This window comes from Takifugu rubripes, chromosome 9 (assembly GCF_901000725.2).
Source record: "Takifugu rubripes chromosome 9, fTakRub1.2, whole genome shotgun sequence".
Taxonomy (NCBI): Eukaryota; Metazoa; Chordata; class Actinopteri; order Tetraodontiformes; family Tetraodontidae; genus Takifugu; species Takifugu rubripes.
Window position 1 is genome coordinate 12,986,778 of NC_042293.1, and position 17,320 is coordinate 13,004,097.

At 44.8% G+C, this 17,320-nt stretch overlaps 1 protein-coding gene across 2 annotated transcripts; it reads left to right on the forward strand.

The window, feature by feature from the left end:
* The first annotated feature begins 508 nt into the window (after window positions 1–508).
* hbp1 (HMG-box transcription factor 1) lies at window positions 509–5,477 on the forward strand. Of its 2 annotated transcripts, none has more exons than XM_011607536.2 (11): window positions 509–590; window positions 1,738–1,834; window positions 1,920–2,100; window positions 2,278–2,398; window positions 2,488–2,602; window positions 2,736–2,848; window positions 3,041–3,197; window positions 3,275–3,419; window positions 3,495–3,782; window positions 4,370–4,511; window positions 4,584–5,477. In XM_011607536.2, exons 2-11 carry the CDS (start codon window positions 1,762–1,764, stop codon window positions 4,599–4,601), a joined length of 1,353 nt encoding a protein of 450 aa, XP_011605838.1. In that variant the 5' UTR covers window positions 509–590; window positions 1,738–1,761; the 3' UTR covers window positions 4,602–5,477. The 2 variants fall into 2 exon arrangements, with proteins under 2 accessions (XP_011605838.1, XP_011605839.1); XM_011607537.2 differs by lacking the exon at window positions 509–590 and adding an exon at window positions 1,130–1,637 and having other exon boundaries at window positions 4,584–5,282.
* The last annotated feature ends 11,843 nt before the right edge of the window (window positions 5,478–17,320 follow it).

Sequence of the window (17,320 nt, forward strand, 5' to 3'; positions counted from 1 at the left end):
ACATTTTAACTCTTCTAAATGAATTCCTCTCTTTTGTGCAAATAGTCACCCACTGGTCATTTTTGAAGGTATACCTGTAGTACTGGCTGAAATTACTGTATGTTTCACTTTCAATGTTAATAAAGAGCATTTTTATACACGTACTTGTGCGTTTCTGGTTATTTGCTAACAATCCCCATCCCCCATCGCAGTCCATTCATTCATTCCTTTCTTGCGCATTCATTGTCATTCCTATGTTCATCCACCTTTGTCATTATAAAATCTGGGTTTCTTTTATTCAACAAATTTTAAAAAAAGCAGAACAATCTAGAAATCTACGCTGTATTTGGAAGATTACAGATAAAAACATCCCCATGTATTGTTCCTGTTATTGCCAATCAGCTGTTACTGGGCAGTAATAGACGTGTACTTTCATCCAATCAAGAAGCAATCAACAAACTAAGTCCCGCCCCTACAACAACGGAGACCAATCAAAGGTGCGCTTTTTTTGTTTCTGACGTTCCTACCGACCAATGGGAGATGAGCTTGCAAGACGGTCATTCCCACCCCTCGATTGAATGCCAAAGAGTTTCTCGATGGCGTTAGGGTTGGTAAGTAGGAATTTAACGACCTAATTTCGATTGAATGGACGGTTCATACCAATTCTCAACTTTATCACCAGGCGACCGATGCGTTAGACCTTCTAAAATGACGTTTTAAAGCGGTTGTCACGCGTTTATTTGACGTCGAATGACAGCTTGAGCTCGACAATGTTTTTTTTTTTTTTCGCTGTGACGTTTGTTGTTTTCATGGTAAAGAAAAAAAATCCCCCATCTGCACTTACTTCCCCCCCAAAAAGTCCAACATCAGATAAAGTGCTTGAGTTGGATCGTTTGGATCCGAGCGCTGTAAAAGCGTCTGCAGAATTCCACCAGTGTTTTTGTTGTCATTCATTTTGAACGGGGCAGAGGTTGCGTCATGCCTCAACTTGTTGACATTCTTTTGTTTACAGTGTTTGAGTCGACACACTCCGGCTTTAACAGCACGACACCGTTGTCGCCTCTGAAGACCTGGAGCACCGTAGACAATCCTACAATCAGCATTGACATGCACGATAATACTTTTATCGTTTAAAAAAAAAAAAAACTAGAATGAAATGAGGAACCCGCGGTGGTGTTTACCGTGTTTACTCGGTCGAAGCGTTATTTTGTCCGCTCGGAGGGGGGTTCGGTCGCTTTTCACGGCCTGAGTGTTTTTAGCTTTCCCATATAAAAATGCTATGCTGATCACTGGTTTTAGCGTTTTATGTTGGATATTGAATGACGTCGCCAGAGCCCACCCTCTAAAGGCAGTAATGTGCTCTTTCAGAGGGCATTTTTAGACATTTACCCGACCTCGGTTCTTCTGTAAATCACCTTTATACACCCAAACATATTTGGTTATAAAGAATTTAGCTACGCAGTTATGAATGAATGAGCTCTGGTGCGCATGCGTCAAATCCAAGTTTATTAACAGGGCACCACGCAGCTGGTCACATGACAGGACATGAAAGATGCTCTGCCTCGGTTCCTGGTTAATTAAAAGCATTTCGGAAACACTGTCTTCTTCTTGATACTGCCATTTCTCTTTAAAATTGGAAATTATTGTGGCTTAAACTTGTAAGCAATATTTCACTTCATTTTCTTAAACAACTGGTGGCTGCTGACTTAACTGATCGGGATCCTGTTGTTTTTCTTCTCTTGCAATTGTTAAAAATAGAGTAACTAGCCAAGTATCGACAAAATGGATGAGTCCTTTGACCCGCTCAAGTGTAATGAAGACCTGTCTTTCTCACCTGGGTGTCACATGGATTATGGTAAAATTCCAAGATACAGTCCATATGGAGGCGAAAACGTTTCCCCTTGTGTTGTACTTAAATGTCACTGTGGCCCTCCCTTCAGATGACATGCCTGACCTGCAGGAGGTGGAGGAAGACCAGAGGTCCCCAGGGTTGTACCACCTTGGGCCAGGAGTGTTGCACCAGGAGTTCAGCTGCTCCCCCAGCACCAACTGGTTGGCCGAACTGGCCAACATTGCCACTAGTCCTCAGAGCCCTTTACTGAAAAACATCCCACATAAGAGGTTTGATGTGTGCCTATTTGTTTAGTCATCGAGTGCACGTCACAGGTGTGCAAATGTGCAACACGTATATTCATTAGTATTAATGCCAATGAATGTAGCATTATTTTGATAGGTTGATACAATAGTATCGGTGACGCTGTCAGGATGGGCATTTAAAGGATTGTGTTGCTTTCTTAGATCATCTCCGGTGCACATATTTGGCAACAGCAATAGTTTACATTCCTACGCACGCCCCCCATTAGCCAGCAGCGCGCCCATCCCATCCAGAAGCCACCTCAGGGAACGCAGGCGCGTCAGGGTAACTTTTCACTTTTGAACTTAAAAAATATGATCCTAAGTAGACCTGGCTCTGAGACGACTGACACATTGTTGAATCATTCTCAACAGGCCAGCAGCGAATCCGAGTCAGGCGTTTTCTCAATGTCTTCATCCTTTTCTGACGATGAGGACATGGTTTGGTCTCAGTCCTGGCCCTCTACAGCCTGGCATTGCTTCCTGAAAGGTACCAAACCTTTCATATTTTTAACATAATTACTGGAGTTATATATTTTCTGACCTCATAAGTGCAAATAACAGCATGCATTTTTCTCATGTCACTATTATCGTTTCTGTGTTATGGCTTTGTTTACATTTAGGAACTCGCCTGCGCTTTCATCGGGGTCCTAATGTGGAGTGGCAGGAAGCCGATGAACTCAGGGATTCTGACGATGATTCAGATGATGAAATGATGCAGTCTTCCTCTCTTAAGGTAGCCTGTGTTAACAGTGTTTAAATATTTAAATGAAACTGTTTTTTAAGCTGCTGCATTGACGACATCAGTGTGCAACAACTCTCAGTGGCCACAAGAGGGCAGGAAGTGACTCAGTCACCTTTTCATTCATGTTTGAGAGAACAACCTTGCTCATCATTGCAAGACTAAAGGCTTTTCTTTCATTTTCAGAGATATGGTTCAGATGGACTGAAGCTGGTGAATCATGAAGAGACTGTATCTTTTGGTCAGGCAGTTCTTAAGTTGAACTTTGACCCCGGCTCCCCCGATGAAGGCATGTTAACAGCTGAGTGCAGGTTGGACCACCCCTTTTTCGTCAAAAATAAAGGTAAGGTAAACAGTTCCCGGACTATAGGTGTAACTACTGATTCCATGCTGTTTAAATCCACCACCTTCAATTTACAGGGTGGTCTTCATTTTATCCGAGCCTTACCGTAGTGCACCATGGGATCCCTTGCTATGAGATGCAGTTAGGGGACGTTTGCTTGCCTCCAAACCACCCAGATGCCATTAACTGTGATGACTCTGTTGTCTTTGACACTTTCAGAAGGTAAACTGCTGTAGTGGCAGCGCAGTTGAACTGGGGGACATTAAGCTGTGAGTTCCTCTCTTCTTCCTCCCGCAGCTACGACTTCACCCCTCTAGATTCCTCAGCCGTGTACGTTCTGAGCAGCATGGCTCGCCAGCGCAGGACCTCCCTGTCTAGTGGGGGTGCCATCAGTCCAGACTGTGACAAACTCGAGCGCTCCAGCTCTCCACAATCCTCAACAAGTAAACCAAACAGGGGGCACGCCTCAGGGACAGCCAGCGGTGCCACGCCAACAAAATGCAAACGGCCAATGAATGCCTTCATGCTCTTCGCCAAGAAGTACAGAGTGGAGTACACGCAGATGTATCCTGGGAAGGACAACAGGTACGCACATAGTCGTCGTTCACATGGATATTTCCTGTCTACTGTGCATGCGAGCGAGCCGCGTCCACTTGCTAGTGTGAGTGCGAGACGGTGGGGGACGGGAAGGGGGACATTCGTGCTTCGGCACGGAAAAAAAATCGGCCTCGTGTGAACGCATTCTTTTTTTTGCAGCCTGTCCCTCGTGTGAACCACAGACGCGCAGACAAAGTCGTAATTTTCAACGTTTTACGCCACACATCCTCCTCGTAATTCCCGTCAGCGTTGTTTGTCCTGACTCGGGAAGAGCCGGGATGATATTTTATCATAAAGTCAACAAGCCTTGGCCAAAGTATGACAAAATGGTGGATTTTTGTCAGAGGGTATTTAGTAATGTTACACACAGACGTGATCGTAAACTAGTGCGCAGCACAGGAAAACCTGTAAACGACTGTTACCGTCACAGACAAAGTTGCTTTCCACGCACCAAAACCTCCTGGTCTGAGGCGAGATGGTGTGTGTGTGTGTGTGTGTGTGTGTGTGTGGGGGGGGGGGGGGTCTGCTCCAAGGCGCCACAATGCACTAGCTCATCTTTTACTGTTTCATTCCAGAGCAATCAGCGTCATCCTCGGGGACAAGTGGAAGAAGATGAAGAGTGAGGAGAGGAGGATGTACACCATGGAGGCCAAGGCTTTAGCCGAGGAGCAGAAAAGACTCAACCCAGACTGCTGGAAGCGTAAAAGAACCAACTCGGTGAGGACCGACACAGATGTGATAGTAGTGTGAGGGTCGCTGGATCCTGACAGTCCTGTGGTCTTTCAACAGGGCTCTCAACAGACCTAAACAGGCCCCCAGAAGCCTCAGCTGCTGGTGGTTAAACAAGCAACGGTGCTGGACAGAGTCAGATCGACCGCTCGATGCCTCTTTGCTCTCCTGTATTCTTGAGACTCGACTGTGATGCTGAATTCACGAGCTTTTTATAACTTTGAAAAATTTGAGAAAAAAAAAAACAGTATAATGAACTATAAACAAAACATGTAATCTAGTCACTAACAGTGAATATATTTTCTTATAGCTTTTTTGTCTTATTCCCCTGAAATGAGAAAGAAATTCTCTCGTTCACTTCAGGTCATTTCACATTCAAGTTTTCAAACTGAGTCAGTGGTGCTACGCTTCAGTGCAGAAGGAGCAGAAGACAACAAGTGTCTATTTATTGTTGTAAAAAGATACCTATTCTCAAATACCCATTTTATATTTGTAAGGCCATCCAATCTATTGCACAGATTGGTCAACTTTCATACCTTTTGTAACACAGTATATCTTCTGCAGCTCAACCACGGCAAACTGCCCCTGCCAAACAAGACTTTTAGCCTGTGGTGGTGGGTTTACACTCAGTAACAATGCACTTTGGGCCTCACTGCAAGTGCTTGTTTCTTTTGCACTTTATATACATACGTAGTCATATACAGCCATTGTATACTGTCGGAATCATGTGTATAATACAGCTTGTATGTTGATAGCTAAGCCGTGTGACACAATTATGGCTCCACAGCCATGTTTGGCTTTCCGGTTGCGAGTGTATTTTAAATGCTTTGTTCATAATGTACAGGTTCCACAGCCCCAATAACCTCTTGCACAGAATATCCTTGTATCATATTATAAATACATAAAACTTGCATCTTACGGTGTTCTCATCAACTAAAGTGTAATCACACACACGAGGATGTTTGGCCTTTTGTTTTCCGGGAGCGAGCAGCTTAGTAGGACGCTTCCCTCTGCACGAGAGCCCTCAAAAGGGGTTGATTGAATCTTACCTTGATCTTTCTAAAAGTGTTAGCTCTCCCATCGGAGATGCAAAACAGATCTGAAAGGACCTGGAAATGAAAGAGTGCACTATAACCAACCTCCTTCCTGCAGTAAAGTAGCCAATGAAGTGGTTATTGCAAGAGCCCCGCGCCAACATTAAAAAACTGCAAAAACAAAGATAAAATAACAACTTGACGCGCAGTATTAAATCATCCTCCATTTCATTAGCTAACACCAGAGGGCGCTGCGGTGCCGCCTGTGTTCGATGGAAGACATGATACGACCGCCTTCCATCCGTGCCTGTACAAGACAAGATGGTTACATGGCCAACACACTCAGAGCATCCGTGATCCAGGATGTGGAAGGAAAATTGGAATCTGGAAGGTGATGTTTAAGGATGGCTTCAGGAGCGTACGTGCGTGCTAACGAGAAAAGATAAGATTCATGTCGCCATGCGCCTCATGAAATAACAATGATCAACACCCTGCAAGCCGCTCAGCCGTCTGAATCTAATTATAGAATATCTATAACAGGCTGCTCCAAAATGATCCAAGTTGAATACTTTATGGAACAGCTGAGGCATGCAAAACTGGCACAAGCGCCCCTTTACAGGGTTTACAGGGGAGGATGTAAAACTACAGCAGTTGACGTGACCTGACATTAAAGAGGAAACACAAAGGTGCCTCCGTCATGAGGCCCCCGTGTATTCATGGGGTTCGAAAGAAATACAAAACAGCTGTCCAGGATATAGAAGAGGATGTTGTAGTGCTGATTACAGCCAAGCAAGATTCATCCATTTAAGCTCTCTGTGTAATGATGTTTTGGGAAGCGTGAATGTCTCAACTTTATGCAGGAGATTCTTTCTGTTTTGAACTATTTGAGAGGAAACGTGAACAAATGAACGATTAGAACCGAGCCGCTCTGCCATCTTAAATCAGAAGCTGCACTTTTATCAGGGCTTCTTCATTAGAGGTAATTTGCTTTAGTGATTCCGAGATATCTGGGCGCTGCGTCAGGCAACCGTCTCTAAATGTCGGCGTGATTTTAAAGGTCTGTGAGTTCTGACATCAGCTACTCAGTTTGGAAATTTTACCAGTGAGTCACAGGATGTCACATTCATGTTACAGCACAGGAAAAAGGAGCTCAGAATGAAAGAAACACCCCATTAAATGGTGTCATTTAGGATGCTTCCTAATGCTTTTGGTGGTTTTGTTGAAGCACAACATCTGAAAAATCCCATCAACATCCAGCCTGCTGAGGAGCCCCGGTGACGAGGACGTGAAGCGGAGCACACGGAGGAGCCGATTGGGGGATCTTTAAACTTTTTTTTCCTGCAGCCTGATTTAAATGGAGAGCGTCTCTTTTGATATAGAGTGTGTGCTGAAGTGACAGGATGTTGGTGGGAATGTGTGTGATGATGAAGTGCAGATCACGCGAGCCGAACCGAAGCCAGAAATCCAAAAAGGAAAAAAAAGAAAGAAGAAAAGGCAGTTAGGGAAGCTTATTTCCTGTTTGGAGCAGCTTTTGTGGGCGCTCGACTCAACAAATCAGCCGTGTTTTACATGAGTGCAGAGCGTCCTCCAGCTCTGGGAGACGTCTGACGTGACCCCGTTCATCCCTCCTCCCATTAAAAAATTCCATTCGTGTAAAGATATTTTTTTGGTCACTTGCAAGAAGTCTGAAGACGTTTGAATGTGTGCTTTTTCCTTTCTCCTTTATCTTGTTCCCGCTGTTCGGTAACCTGTCACATCATACCGCTGCCTAGTTTCCCTGCATGATGCCCACAGCCCTCCCCGCCTCCTCCGAATCCCCACGCGCTAATTGGACGGGGGTGTGAGCGCCGGGAAACCAGCCAAATCATTCCACGCTCTCGGTCCGCAGGTTCCAGGCAACAGGAAGCCGAATTAAATAAACCTCTGCGGACCAAAGCTGCGCTTGCTTCTGACAGCTGATGGACGGAAACACAACAAAGCGACGCAAGTTTTTAATGCCAAAGTGAACGTGAGGGCAGCTCATAACCGGTGACCCAGAGACAAATCTCAGGATGACACGTTTTCTCTTCCGTCCCAGAGAAGCGACTGTTAAAAGGTCAGATTCAGAACAAGTGACCCTGAAGGAGACGCTGACAACCATCCATCTTATCTTATTATCTACAGTATATTCTGCTGTTCAGGGCCGGATCCTGTCCCATCTGACACCGTGTCAAAGGTCAGACTCACACAGGACGGCTCGTTCTCACAGAGCCACCAACGTCTGCGCGTAAGCACGACAAAGGTACGAACCGGTCCATCCTGGACGAATTACAAATGGTTTTGATGGATTAAACTGGTTTATGCGTCCTCCCGATGGAGGCGAACGCTGCGTCTGGGATCTCTGCAAACGCCCGAAATAAAGGACGGAAAAAGGAGGAGGCAGCTGAAGCATATGAAAAGCCACCTGCAGGTGTCTTCTCAGGGAGGGGGTGCGGAGATACGCCTGTAGGCTTTAGATGGGCCGACATCAGCCCGTCCTCCGGGGGCTCACAAAACATCACAACATATTAAAGCTGGATTTTCACAGATATCTACTCAGAAGCTGCAATTCTAAAAGCGCTCGGATGCCTCAGCTTCTCCTCCTGGATTATCTCAAATAGAAACCTTCCCGACTGCGCAGAGTCGGCTGGGCGAATATTTCGGCTACGCGTCTCCCAGTACAGGCTGGTTTCCTCCCACACTTTCTCCAAGTAGCTGAAAATGAGATTTGCCCTAATTAAATAAGCGAGTTTACAGAATTAAAAGAAAAAAAGCATTTCCTTCTCAATTTAAACGCGTGCTTTCGTTACCGCTCGCTCTCCAATCACGAGGAATAAAAAATGCTCCCCTGAAATGGTCCAGACAGGCTTGAGCCAGTGAGACTGAGAGCAGAGAACAGAATCTGCTCATTTCCTGTGTTTACTATCTTGAAAGACACAACTAAGGTTTGATAATGTCATTAACAGCGATCAATAGCCAGAGAGCGCACTGCTAATGAGACATGGTGATGGAGAGGCGCAGAGATGCACGCAGCCGTGCACGTGACTCTGCCCGCGGCCCGCCCGCAGAAGCCTAACAAAGATTCTTCTAAAAAAATAAATCATAAAATGAGGAAACGTATCGTTTCAATCGCATCACAATCAGATAACCGAGCTTTTAAAAGACAAATCAATGAATCCCATCACTATTACTGGAGCTTGAAACCATTTGATGTATTAATCAGAGCGGAATGTGTTTCACAAAGGTTGTCTAATAAATACGTGGAGAAATCGAATCATGTGGCCGCAGTAAGAGCTTCTCTGGCCGTACAGTGCAGGTCTGGAGCTGCAGTGTACGGTTAACATCATTACAATTGATGTTCAAGGGATGGAGTCAACATAACATCACAATCAAAATATCCTGGTGCCAACAACAGCAACAGCAGCTGCAGGTTCCTGTCCAGTTTCATGTTGATGGATATCTGATGAGACAAATTAGAAATCAATTCCTACATTTGACTCCATCTGGTGCTTTAACCGCCTGGATGTCAAAGGAGAAGAATGGGCCGACAGAATAAAGGTAGCCGCGCGTTTCTGTGGGTTCGACTTAAAGATTTAGCGTTTAAAAATAACCGTCCCATTTATCTTTGAAATAATTACTGACATTTGCTCTGAAATCTCCGATATTTCAGACAAAAGGCTCTTCTGAACACCCTCCTGCTCCAGGATGAAGTCTGCAATGATGCCCTTATCTGGTGTGTCAGTAAATATGCCCCCCCTTCGGCACCAGAAGGTAAACATGCCCCGCTTTGGATGTGGCCCCTGTTACTGAGGCTTCAGAGACATCAATGAGAAGCTGGGCTGCAGCACTAAGCCCGTCTGTGGTACCAGCAAATCCCTGATCTCTGCGCTGCCCGTCACATGATCGCGAACCACATCAGATATCAGACGTTTATAAAATCGGTCACAGTTTGGGTTTAATCACTCTGCCCTTACCGGGCGGCCGCTTCAAAGGCGGCATATACCGGTAAAAATCTTTTTTTAGGTAACAGCGACCGAAGCTGCGTATTAATATTTTCGCATGTCTGGTCTCTGCAGCCTGTTCTCTGTCGCCACGGCAATAACGGTGCCACAGAGGAGCTTTAGCAGACCTCGGATGTCATCATTCAAATGTCATCTCCTCTCAAACCAGCACTCATCTTTTGACAGTGCCTCACTTTTAAACATGAACATTTCCAAATGTGACTAATGTGACTAACGTGAATATATCATCCCATTCAAGGGTTTGCTCAAGTATCATCACACACAGAGGTGGCATCAGGAGCAACGTCCGTGTGATTTATGATATAACTGATTCTGCTCTTGATTCCCAACTGTAAGACCAATCGTGGGTTTAAAACGAGGTACAAACTGGAAAAGAGCTCTCCGGTCTGAAACGGGCGGTCAGTCGAGGAAGACAATGCAAATGCTGATCCCCCGACCAGCAAATCGGAGTCAATGAAGCAGAGTAGAGTGAGTTTAATTGCAGCTGTGTCCTGCAGACAGCAGCCAGGTGATGTGGACGCGTGTCGGGCTGGACGGATGGCAGCTGAGACGCTGCTCTGCAGCTCCTGCTGCCAACAGGTCACAGCCCACTGGGACCAGTCCGTGACCCGTTGTGATCATGATGGATGGCGCTGTCAGCCCAGCAGGACCACCCTGCTCTCACACACCCACGTGCGCAGGTACACGCATTGTAGAGGCTCCAGACAGGAAAAGTCGTAGGAGGAGACAAAGGGAAGAACAGAGGGAGATGCTCGAAGTGACAGTTTGACTAAAATAGAGGTGAGAAGAGAAACAGAAAGAGCTGTCATAGCAACATGCTAAATATGGCAAAGCAACAGTTAATTACCACCTCCACCCACAGGTATGATGCATGCGTACTGTAATGGTGGGGGTGACAGGACACCTGCCAGAAACCCTCAGTTAGTTATCACCTGCTGGTATTTTGGGAGCAGCCCGCCCAGAGGTATGCCCACTCCCCCCCTTTTTTCCAGACCAATGATTTTTGTTGCTTTTATGGTCCCTCGTGTACAACGAATACTTATTTCAAGACAAATAACCTTTATTTCATGGCATACACAAGCATTTTTAAAACGCGCGCCTCAAAGTCTCACACGAGGTCCTCGCCACGTGTCGGACGAAGGAAATGTTGGTGTGCTACGGGAGGTGGATACGATCGATATTTCATAGCAGTTGGCCAACGATGCCGTAGAAGAGTTGTAGTTTGGCTAAACTGACTAGAATGAAACCCTTTTGTGGCGTCACGCATGTGTCACAGTTGTAGATTTGGGAAAAAAACAACAACTGCAAAATACCTAAATATAACAGAAATCTTTGAAACTCCAAAAAACGGTGGGTCTGGAATTCAGTTTGAGCCGATTTTCTTTTCTCCAGCACTGGTCGGAGTGTGAGGAAAACGCCCAGAGATCCGAGTTGGCGCGGAGGCGCTCTGGGAGTTGCCAGAAACCACTTAGGGGTTGTAGAGTTTTCGCCTCCTAGACAGTTATTCCCTGCACACAAGATCATTCTGCCACTACAGGAAGTTCACGTTTACCACTACGGCCACCACATGATCTTTTTCTGTGCCCTGAACAATAATGAATACTGAAGATCCGAACTCAATATCTAAATTATGGTTCTTTGATGTCCTGAACTGCAGGCCATTAAATATTCTCCTGCCGCATTCGACTGTATTATCAGCACGTTATCAACGCTTCCTGCTGCTAAGCTCTTTAATTACTTGCTGATTTATTCGAGTACGTTTGAGTTCCATCTGCAGAGATGATTCTGATGAAACTGGGGAATAACAGGTCTCCTTGAATCGACCTAAACTGCAAAACTGGGACAAAGGAAACGTCGGAAGCACCGCCGATCCTTGCCCCTTCCGACGTCCTGCCAGGAAAATCTGAATTCTGGCAGGTAGCATCGATTAACCGGTGTCGGAGCGTCCTGAACACGTTTACCAAAGAATACACACATCAGATGAAGAATAAAGAAAGAGGAGTGTATCACAAAGTCCTCTTCTCACAAAGAGGATTCTTCACACTTCCATCGAGGTGCCAGCGAATGCGTTTGGAGTGTTGGCAGGCGCCACACTTTCTGAGGCCGCGATGAAATCGTAAAAAACAATCGTACGATTGAAAGTCGCAAATGAATCAGCGCGCTCTCGTCTGGTGTATTTGTCATATTATGTAAATAAGGGAGAGTGTTGTGCAAGAATCTGCTCGTCTCATCTGCGCACGGACAGACAACCACATGCAGGACAGAGAGAATAAATAAACCCAACCACCATCTTTATAGGCCCGTCTTTAACGCCACAAACACAAGTAAAAGTACCTGCAGCTCCGCACTAACAGGTCTTGGAAGGAGGATGATGAGGAGGATCTCCTCCATGGACAGTAAAACTACCCAAGCCAGACATAAAGGAAACCCTTTTTCTTAACAACAACAATAAGAACCACACTGGACAATAACCTTCAAAGCTCTGTAAAGGAGCAAGAAGGAACAAAGGCTCGGTTACAGGAGGGCAGCAGAGGTCGCTCCACTTACTGGTTCTTACCACCGATTTTTCTCGTCAATGTTCATTTGCGGAGCGACAAAGTGCGGCTGGGAGAAAATGGATTTCAAGTGCTTCTTTTTTAATATCTAAAAGGCTCCCGCAGCTCTGATGCTGGTTCAGCTCATGCAGACGTACTCTGTGAATCCCTCCATTACTGCGGGTCATCTGTCCACCACTTTATGGCTGGCTCCCTCCCGGCAGACGGCGCGACATGTCTGGACTGTACAAGTTGGTGGCCCGACCATTGCGGCCAAAGTGGCGACGCTTCAGAAACCTCTGCAGCTTAATCAGGAGCCCCACCGGTTGAGTCCAAAGCAATCGTCTTACGTCAGAAGTGCAGAGGGAGTTTGCCCAGATGTCTGTTCTTTACGGGCTAATCTTTATTGACAGCCGAAGACGTTTTAAGTTTGAAAGCCGGAGCTAAAAGAGGCGCAGAATGCGCTCTTTTACGCCTGCAAGTTTAAATCCACGCTCCCTAAATCCCCCGAGCAGTGCGACTCAAAAATTCAGCTTTCAAGATGCTCAATGTCCAGACAAAGTTCAACTACTCCCCCATCGAACCTCGCGGGCCATAAATAACTACGCTGATACTTCAGTCGCCGGAAATTAATCTATGTTGGCCCTTCTGCATCCCAGCCCTTCTGCATCCAATATTAGCATTTGCCAAGTCATTTTTGGCATCCAAAACGTTCACTTTTGGATGATCAAATGGCTCTTTGACAGTTAATGATAACTACAAAAGGGTTTTTCTACCATTAGGATGTTATTAGATCACACTTCAAAAGTATACAATGGAATATACAGCTTCAAATACACACTTAGGAGTATAATGAGCAAATTTTAATGAATCCCAAAGTCCACCTATGAAACTGATCATAACTGCAAATAAGAATATTAAAAATTAGGAGTAGAAGAAGAAACACCAACAAACAGTCAAAACAGTGGTGCCAAGTTGTAATGAGCAGAAGAAGCCTCATCTCTTCTTCCCCAACTGAAGCAGCACACTAAATATTTTTCAATCATAAATATGTGAAATCTAATGACTGCACCAAAAAATCTACAAAGGGCTGCATGTTCATAGGGAGAGTATAGTTGCAGACTGTGATTTACATTTTGAGGCCACATAAATGAGCTTAGAGCAGAAATATCCGCAGAAGGTACCGAAGCACCGAGGTTAGGAAAGCTGGGGGAAGAATCCTTGACTGAGAACAAAGACAGAATAAGAACGGCTAAAATGTCCCGAGTGAATTGAACAGAGATAAAAGGAAAGGAAAGGAAAACACAGAGATGACCATCCAGGCAAATGGAAGATGGAGGAAATTCCATTGGTGTTTGCGTAACACACACACACACACACAGACACACACACACACAGACAGACACACAGACACACACACACATCTATATCTGCAATGAGCTATCTAAGCATCTAGAAACCAACCACACATTTAATTTATCTGTTTGAATTTTAGCTGATTTTAGAGCAGATGTACTGTATTGACAGAGTTTTCCTGCTCCAACAGCAGAAAAGCCTGTTTACATGTGATGTTTGTTAATTGTGAATTGATGCTTCCTCCAGACGCCTCCAGTCAGAACTGGAAATGCAACCAGGAGGGCTCCATGAATACCAATGACGTTTCTCCACAGTACTCCCAACAACGTTTTCATGATTTATGGTGCAAATTAATGCTTTTTTCCCATTCTCAGACATCCACTTTTCTTGCACAGGTGGTGCTGTTTGAAATGATAATATTACAACCATACATCAAAGTTTGTTACACCCTCATAATACCAGAAACCCCAGCGCCATGGAAACAATAACAGTTAGATGCATTCCCCTGCAGCTGACCTGACATTAGCTCATTAATTGGTCTTGATTCCCCGTGTTTTTGTGGACCAGCAGCTAAAATGGTCACCCTTGCTTTTGGCCCATGCTCCTATCCTTCACACGACATGCAGCAGGAGCTATTGATGTGCAGCGCGGGGCGATTCATCACATCAGAGGCAAGATGGAGGTGTAGGTTTATAATGGTTCGCAGCAGCACTGTTCTGTTCCCACAATTAATGGTGTTGCCTCAAACCTGGGGCACAGCAGGAGGACCACAACACGCTGTTTATCCAATGAAAAAGCAGCAGATCTCTGCCCTACGCCACAAAAATACCGCGCATCCCTCATGAAAATCAACCCTGTTGGGAAGACTAGTGACTCGAATATATTTACATTAGTATAGGAGGCAGTTTTATAGCGCTGAGCCCAACAAACTATAGATATCAATAAATACCCAGAGTATTTGTAAAGGTTCACACCATGTTCGCAAAGATGTAGAAATGGATGAGGCTGATCTTAGTATCAAGTATCACCCCCTAGAAGCACAGAGCATAAAGAATAAATTTATGTTTTCTGTCTCTAACTTATAAAGTTAATCAAGAGCGGCATTCAAATCTACTAGCACTAATATTCGGGAGGTAAAGACCACTAAGCAGAAGCAGAATAACTGAACTCTAATGACTATGGACTCTTTAACATGCTATGAACCATCCTTCTGGAGGATAAAAAGGACTGTTTCCATGGCAGTTCCAGACTATTAGAACACAAATACCCAAGAAAGAAATATACTGAGGGGCCAAATGTTGACCACTGACAGCCTCCATATTCTTTAAAAAAAGACCTAAGAATAAAAACCGTTCCTTGGGTCTTGGGATTGAAAACAGGCAACATGCAATAAGGTTCCCATCAGAACCCTTGACTGTGTCTGTGAGTCTGAAGGAGGACGTCACACTGAGAAACGCAGGGAAGCGGGGGAAGAGGTCACTCTCGCTGAGATCTTATTCACTAATGGGTGACCAGTGTGACATTACAACTAGTATTTTTAACTCACTTCACTTTTCAAGGAGCCCTTTAATTCACACAGGTACGGGTCTCATTTATTTTAATATATTCTGTGAAGCCAGTCTTGTGAGACAAATGAATGCCAACTGAATCTTGAAAAATAAAAAGAAAGAAAAATAAAGTGGCTTCAGAAATCAAAGATGTGGCCACATGTGACGCCTCACACAGTCCTCACTACGCACTGACTACTAAATTACACGAGCGGTCATTGTCTTCAGGCCAGGCACGAATTTATGCTAATTATCCATCTTTACATATGTTTATGTCGCTTGCACAAAAGTGGACATGTTGCATTGGCTGACGTTTATGAATTTAACAGTGTTTTAATAGATCAACACGTATTCGGATAGGAAATATGCTAACTAAATATGGATGACAGTGTCAGAAAACGCAAGACGTGGTTTTAATCTGAATACAAATGCTGTTGTGTGTACTGTGAAAACCCCCGCCATATTTATTGTAGTTTACATTTATTTTGTATATACCCAGGAGGATATTACAATAGAGTCACCACATTTCAGCACAATTTACATGAAGTTTGCCCTGAAAAAAGGAAGTATTAAACCGCTATGCAGCAAATTTAACTTGAGGCTAAGCCGTTTGTTTTAGGTTATGACAAAATCTGCCCCAAATTCTTTCTTTTTTTGGACTCAATCTAATCTGGGTCACATGAGAGGATCAAACAGGATAAACTTCTTTTATCCACGATGTGCTGCTCTGAACAAGAGCTGAAGCGTGTGAGCGAATCTGCAGATTGCTCTGCTCGTGTTTAAATTAGGGTTCGATTGCACCGTTTGAGAGACATCCAAAGTTGCACCATCAGCCCAGTGACTCTTTTATGTGTGGCGAGTGCAGCGTGCACTAACCCTGCCGTGACTACTTCAAATAATGCCCTCAAAAGCTTTTGGCAGCCTAGCGTAGCACGAAGGATTTAAATACATGATGAGTTTTAAAGTCTGCCCCAACGAGCTCCACACTCAGATTTGGCCGTCGGGTTCAAACCAGTCTGCCTTTCTCTGCCCTCCGAAAACACAATAAAACAGTCACAATCGAACAACCGCAGATTCACTGACAGTTTTGACAAGTTTGGAGAATCGACGCAGCTAATACTTGATGAGAAGACGCAGACGCACCCCAGAACAGACTCCCTGAATGCATAAAATCGGTTTCATAAGGAAGCAGCAGACAGCTTCGGGGGGGGGGGGGGGGGATGCTTGGTGTGAATCCAAACTGAAGTGTCTGATGTGTCTTTTCAGTAATCTGAAAGGCAGCGGAGCATCTGTACGGGGACAAAGCAGACTCCTGCAGGAGCACAGGCGGAATGCTAATGCTGCCAGGCTCACCTCCGTCCGCTCTCCTCTCTCAAACATACAAGGGCAATGCTGCATTAATCATAGATAACATCCCTCCTCCTTCGCTCTCACCTCCCTCTAAACACACACACATGCACTCAACCCTCTGCCTTTCTGCTTCCCTCTCACAGCGTGTTCATCATCATTACTGAGCCATGTTAAACACAAAGAAAATCACACCGCTGTTTCAAACTAGTCCCATCAGATCGTTATCTAAAATGTAGATGTACCGATCAAGCAATGGTCACAGGCACATTATCTCACATGCAACCCCCCCTTCCCCGAACACCCACTAAGCAGGAGCCCACACGCCCACATAATATAGTGCATTCTTTTTTTGCTCCATCGCTCACAGCAAAATGAGCAGGAAACAGATCTTGGAACAGCCAGCTCAATATCTGAATCCAAGAGACACTTGATAATTGTTATAAACCTGCGTTTCAGGGACTCAAGTGAAAGAATGAAATCACATCCAGAAGATAAGAGTTGGAACTGCAGGTAAAATAAACAAAGCTGTGTCATTTTATTCATCATTGAGGAACGCTACATGGGGAGACCAATAACTCTGCGCAAGACAAGAATTAGCAATTAACTAGATGAACCACAACATAAATCGACAGCTTTAGAACATTTTGTACACCACCCAAGCAAAAAGGAGACGGGGCCTGAATAATAATTTGGACAGAATAATAATTTCTTGCAACGGGCGATGAAAAACTCCGTCGCTTCCAAAACTGGAAGCCAGACAACTTAGAGGATCATCGATTTTCGTCCACAAGCTGGACAGAAACCAGTTTAATTGAGGCAAAATTCAAAGAGAGGAAAACAGTTGCGCTTTCCAAATGGACTCTTGACCTCTCACTTCAAAATATCTGAATACAAACGGGTTCTAAGGTTACCCACAGTCGGTTATTTATAGACCTG

Bases quoted from the DNA above. Each gene is read 5' to 3' on its own strand.
- hbp1 (XM_011607536.2), top strand. From the start codon at position 1,762: ATGGATGAGTCCTTTGACCCGCTCAAGTGTAATGAAGACCTGTCTTTC. The intron at 1,835-1,919 runs GTAAAATTCCAA...CCCTCCCTTCAG, and splicing joins TGGGTGTCACATGGATTATG to ATGACATGCCTGACCTGCAG. The intron at 2,101-2,277 runs GTTTGATGTGTG...TTGCTTTCTTAG, and splicing joins AAAAACATCCCACATAAGAG to ATCATCTCCGGTGCACATAT.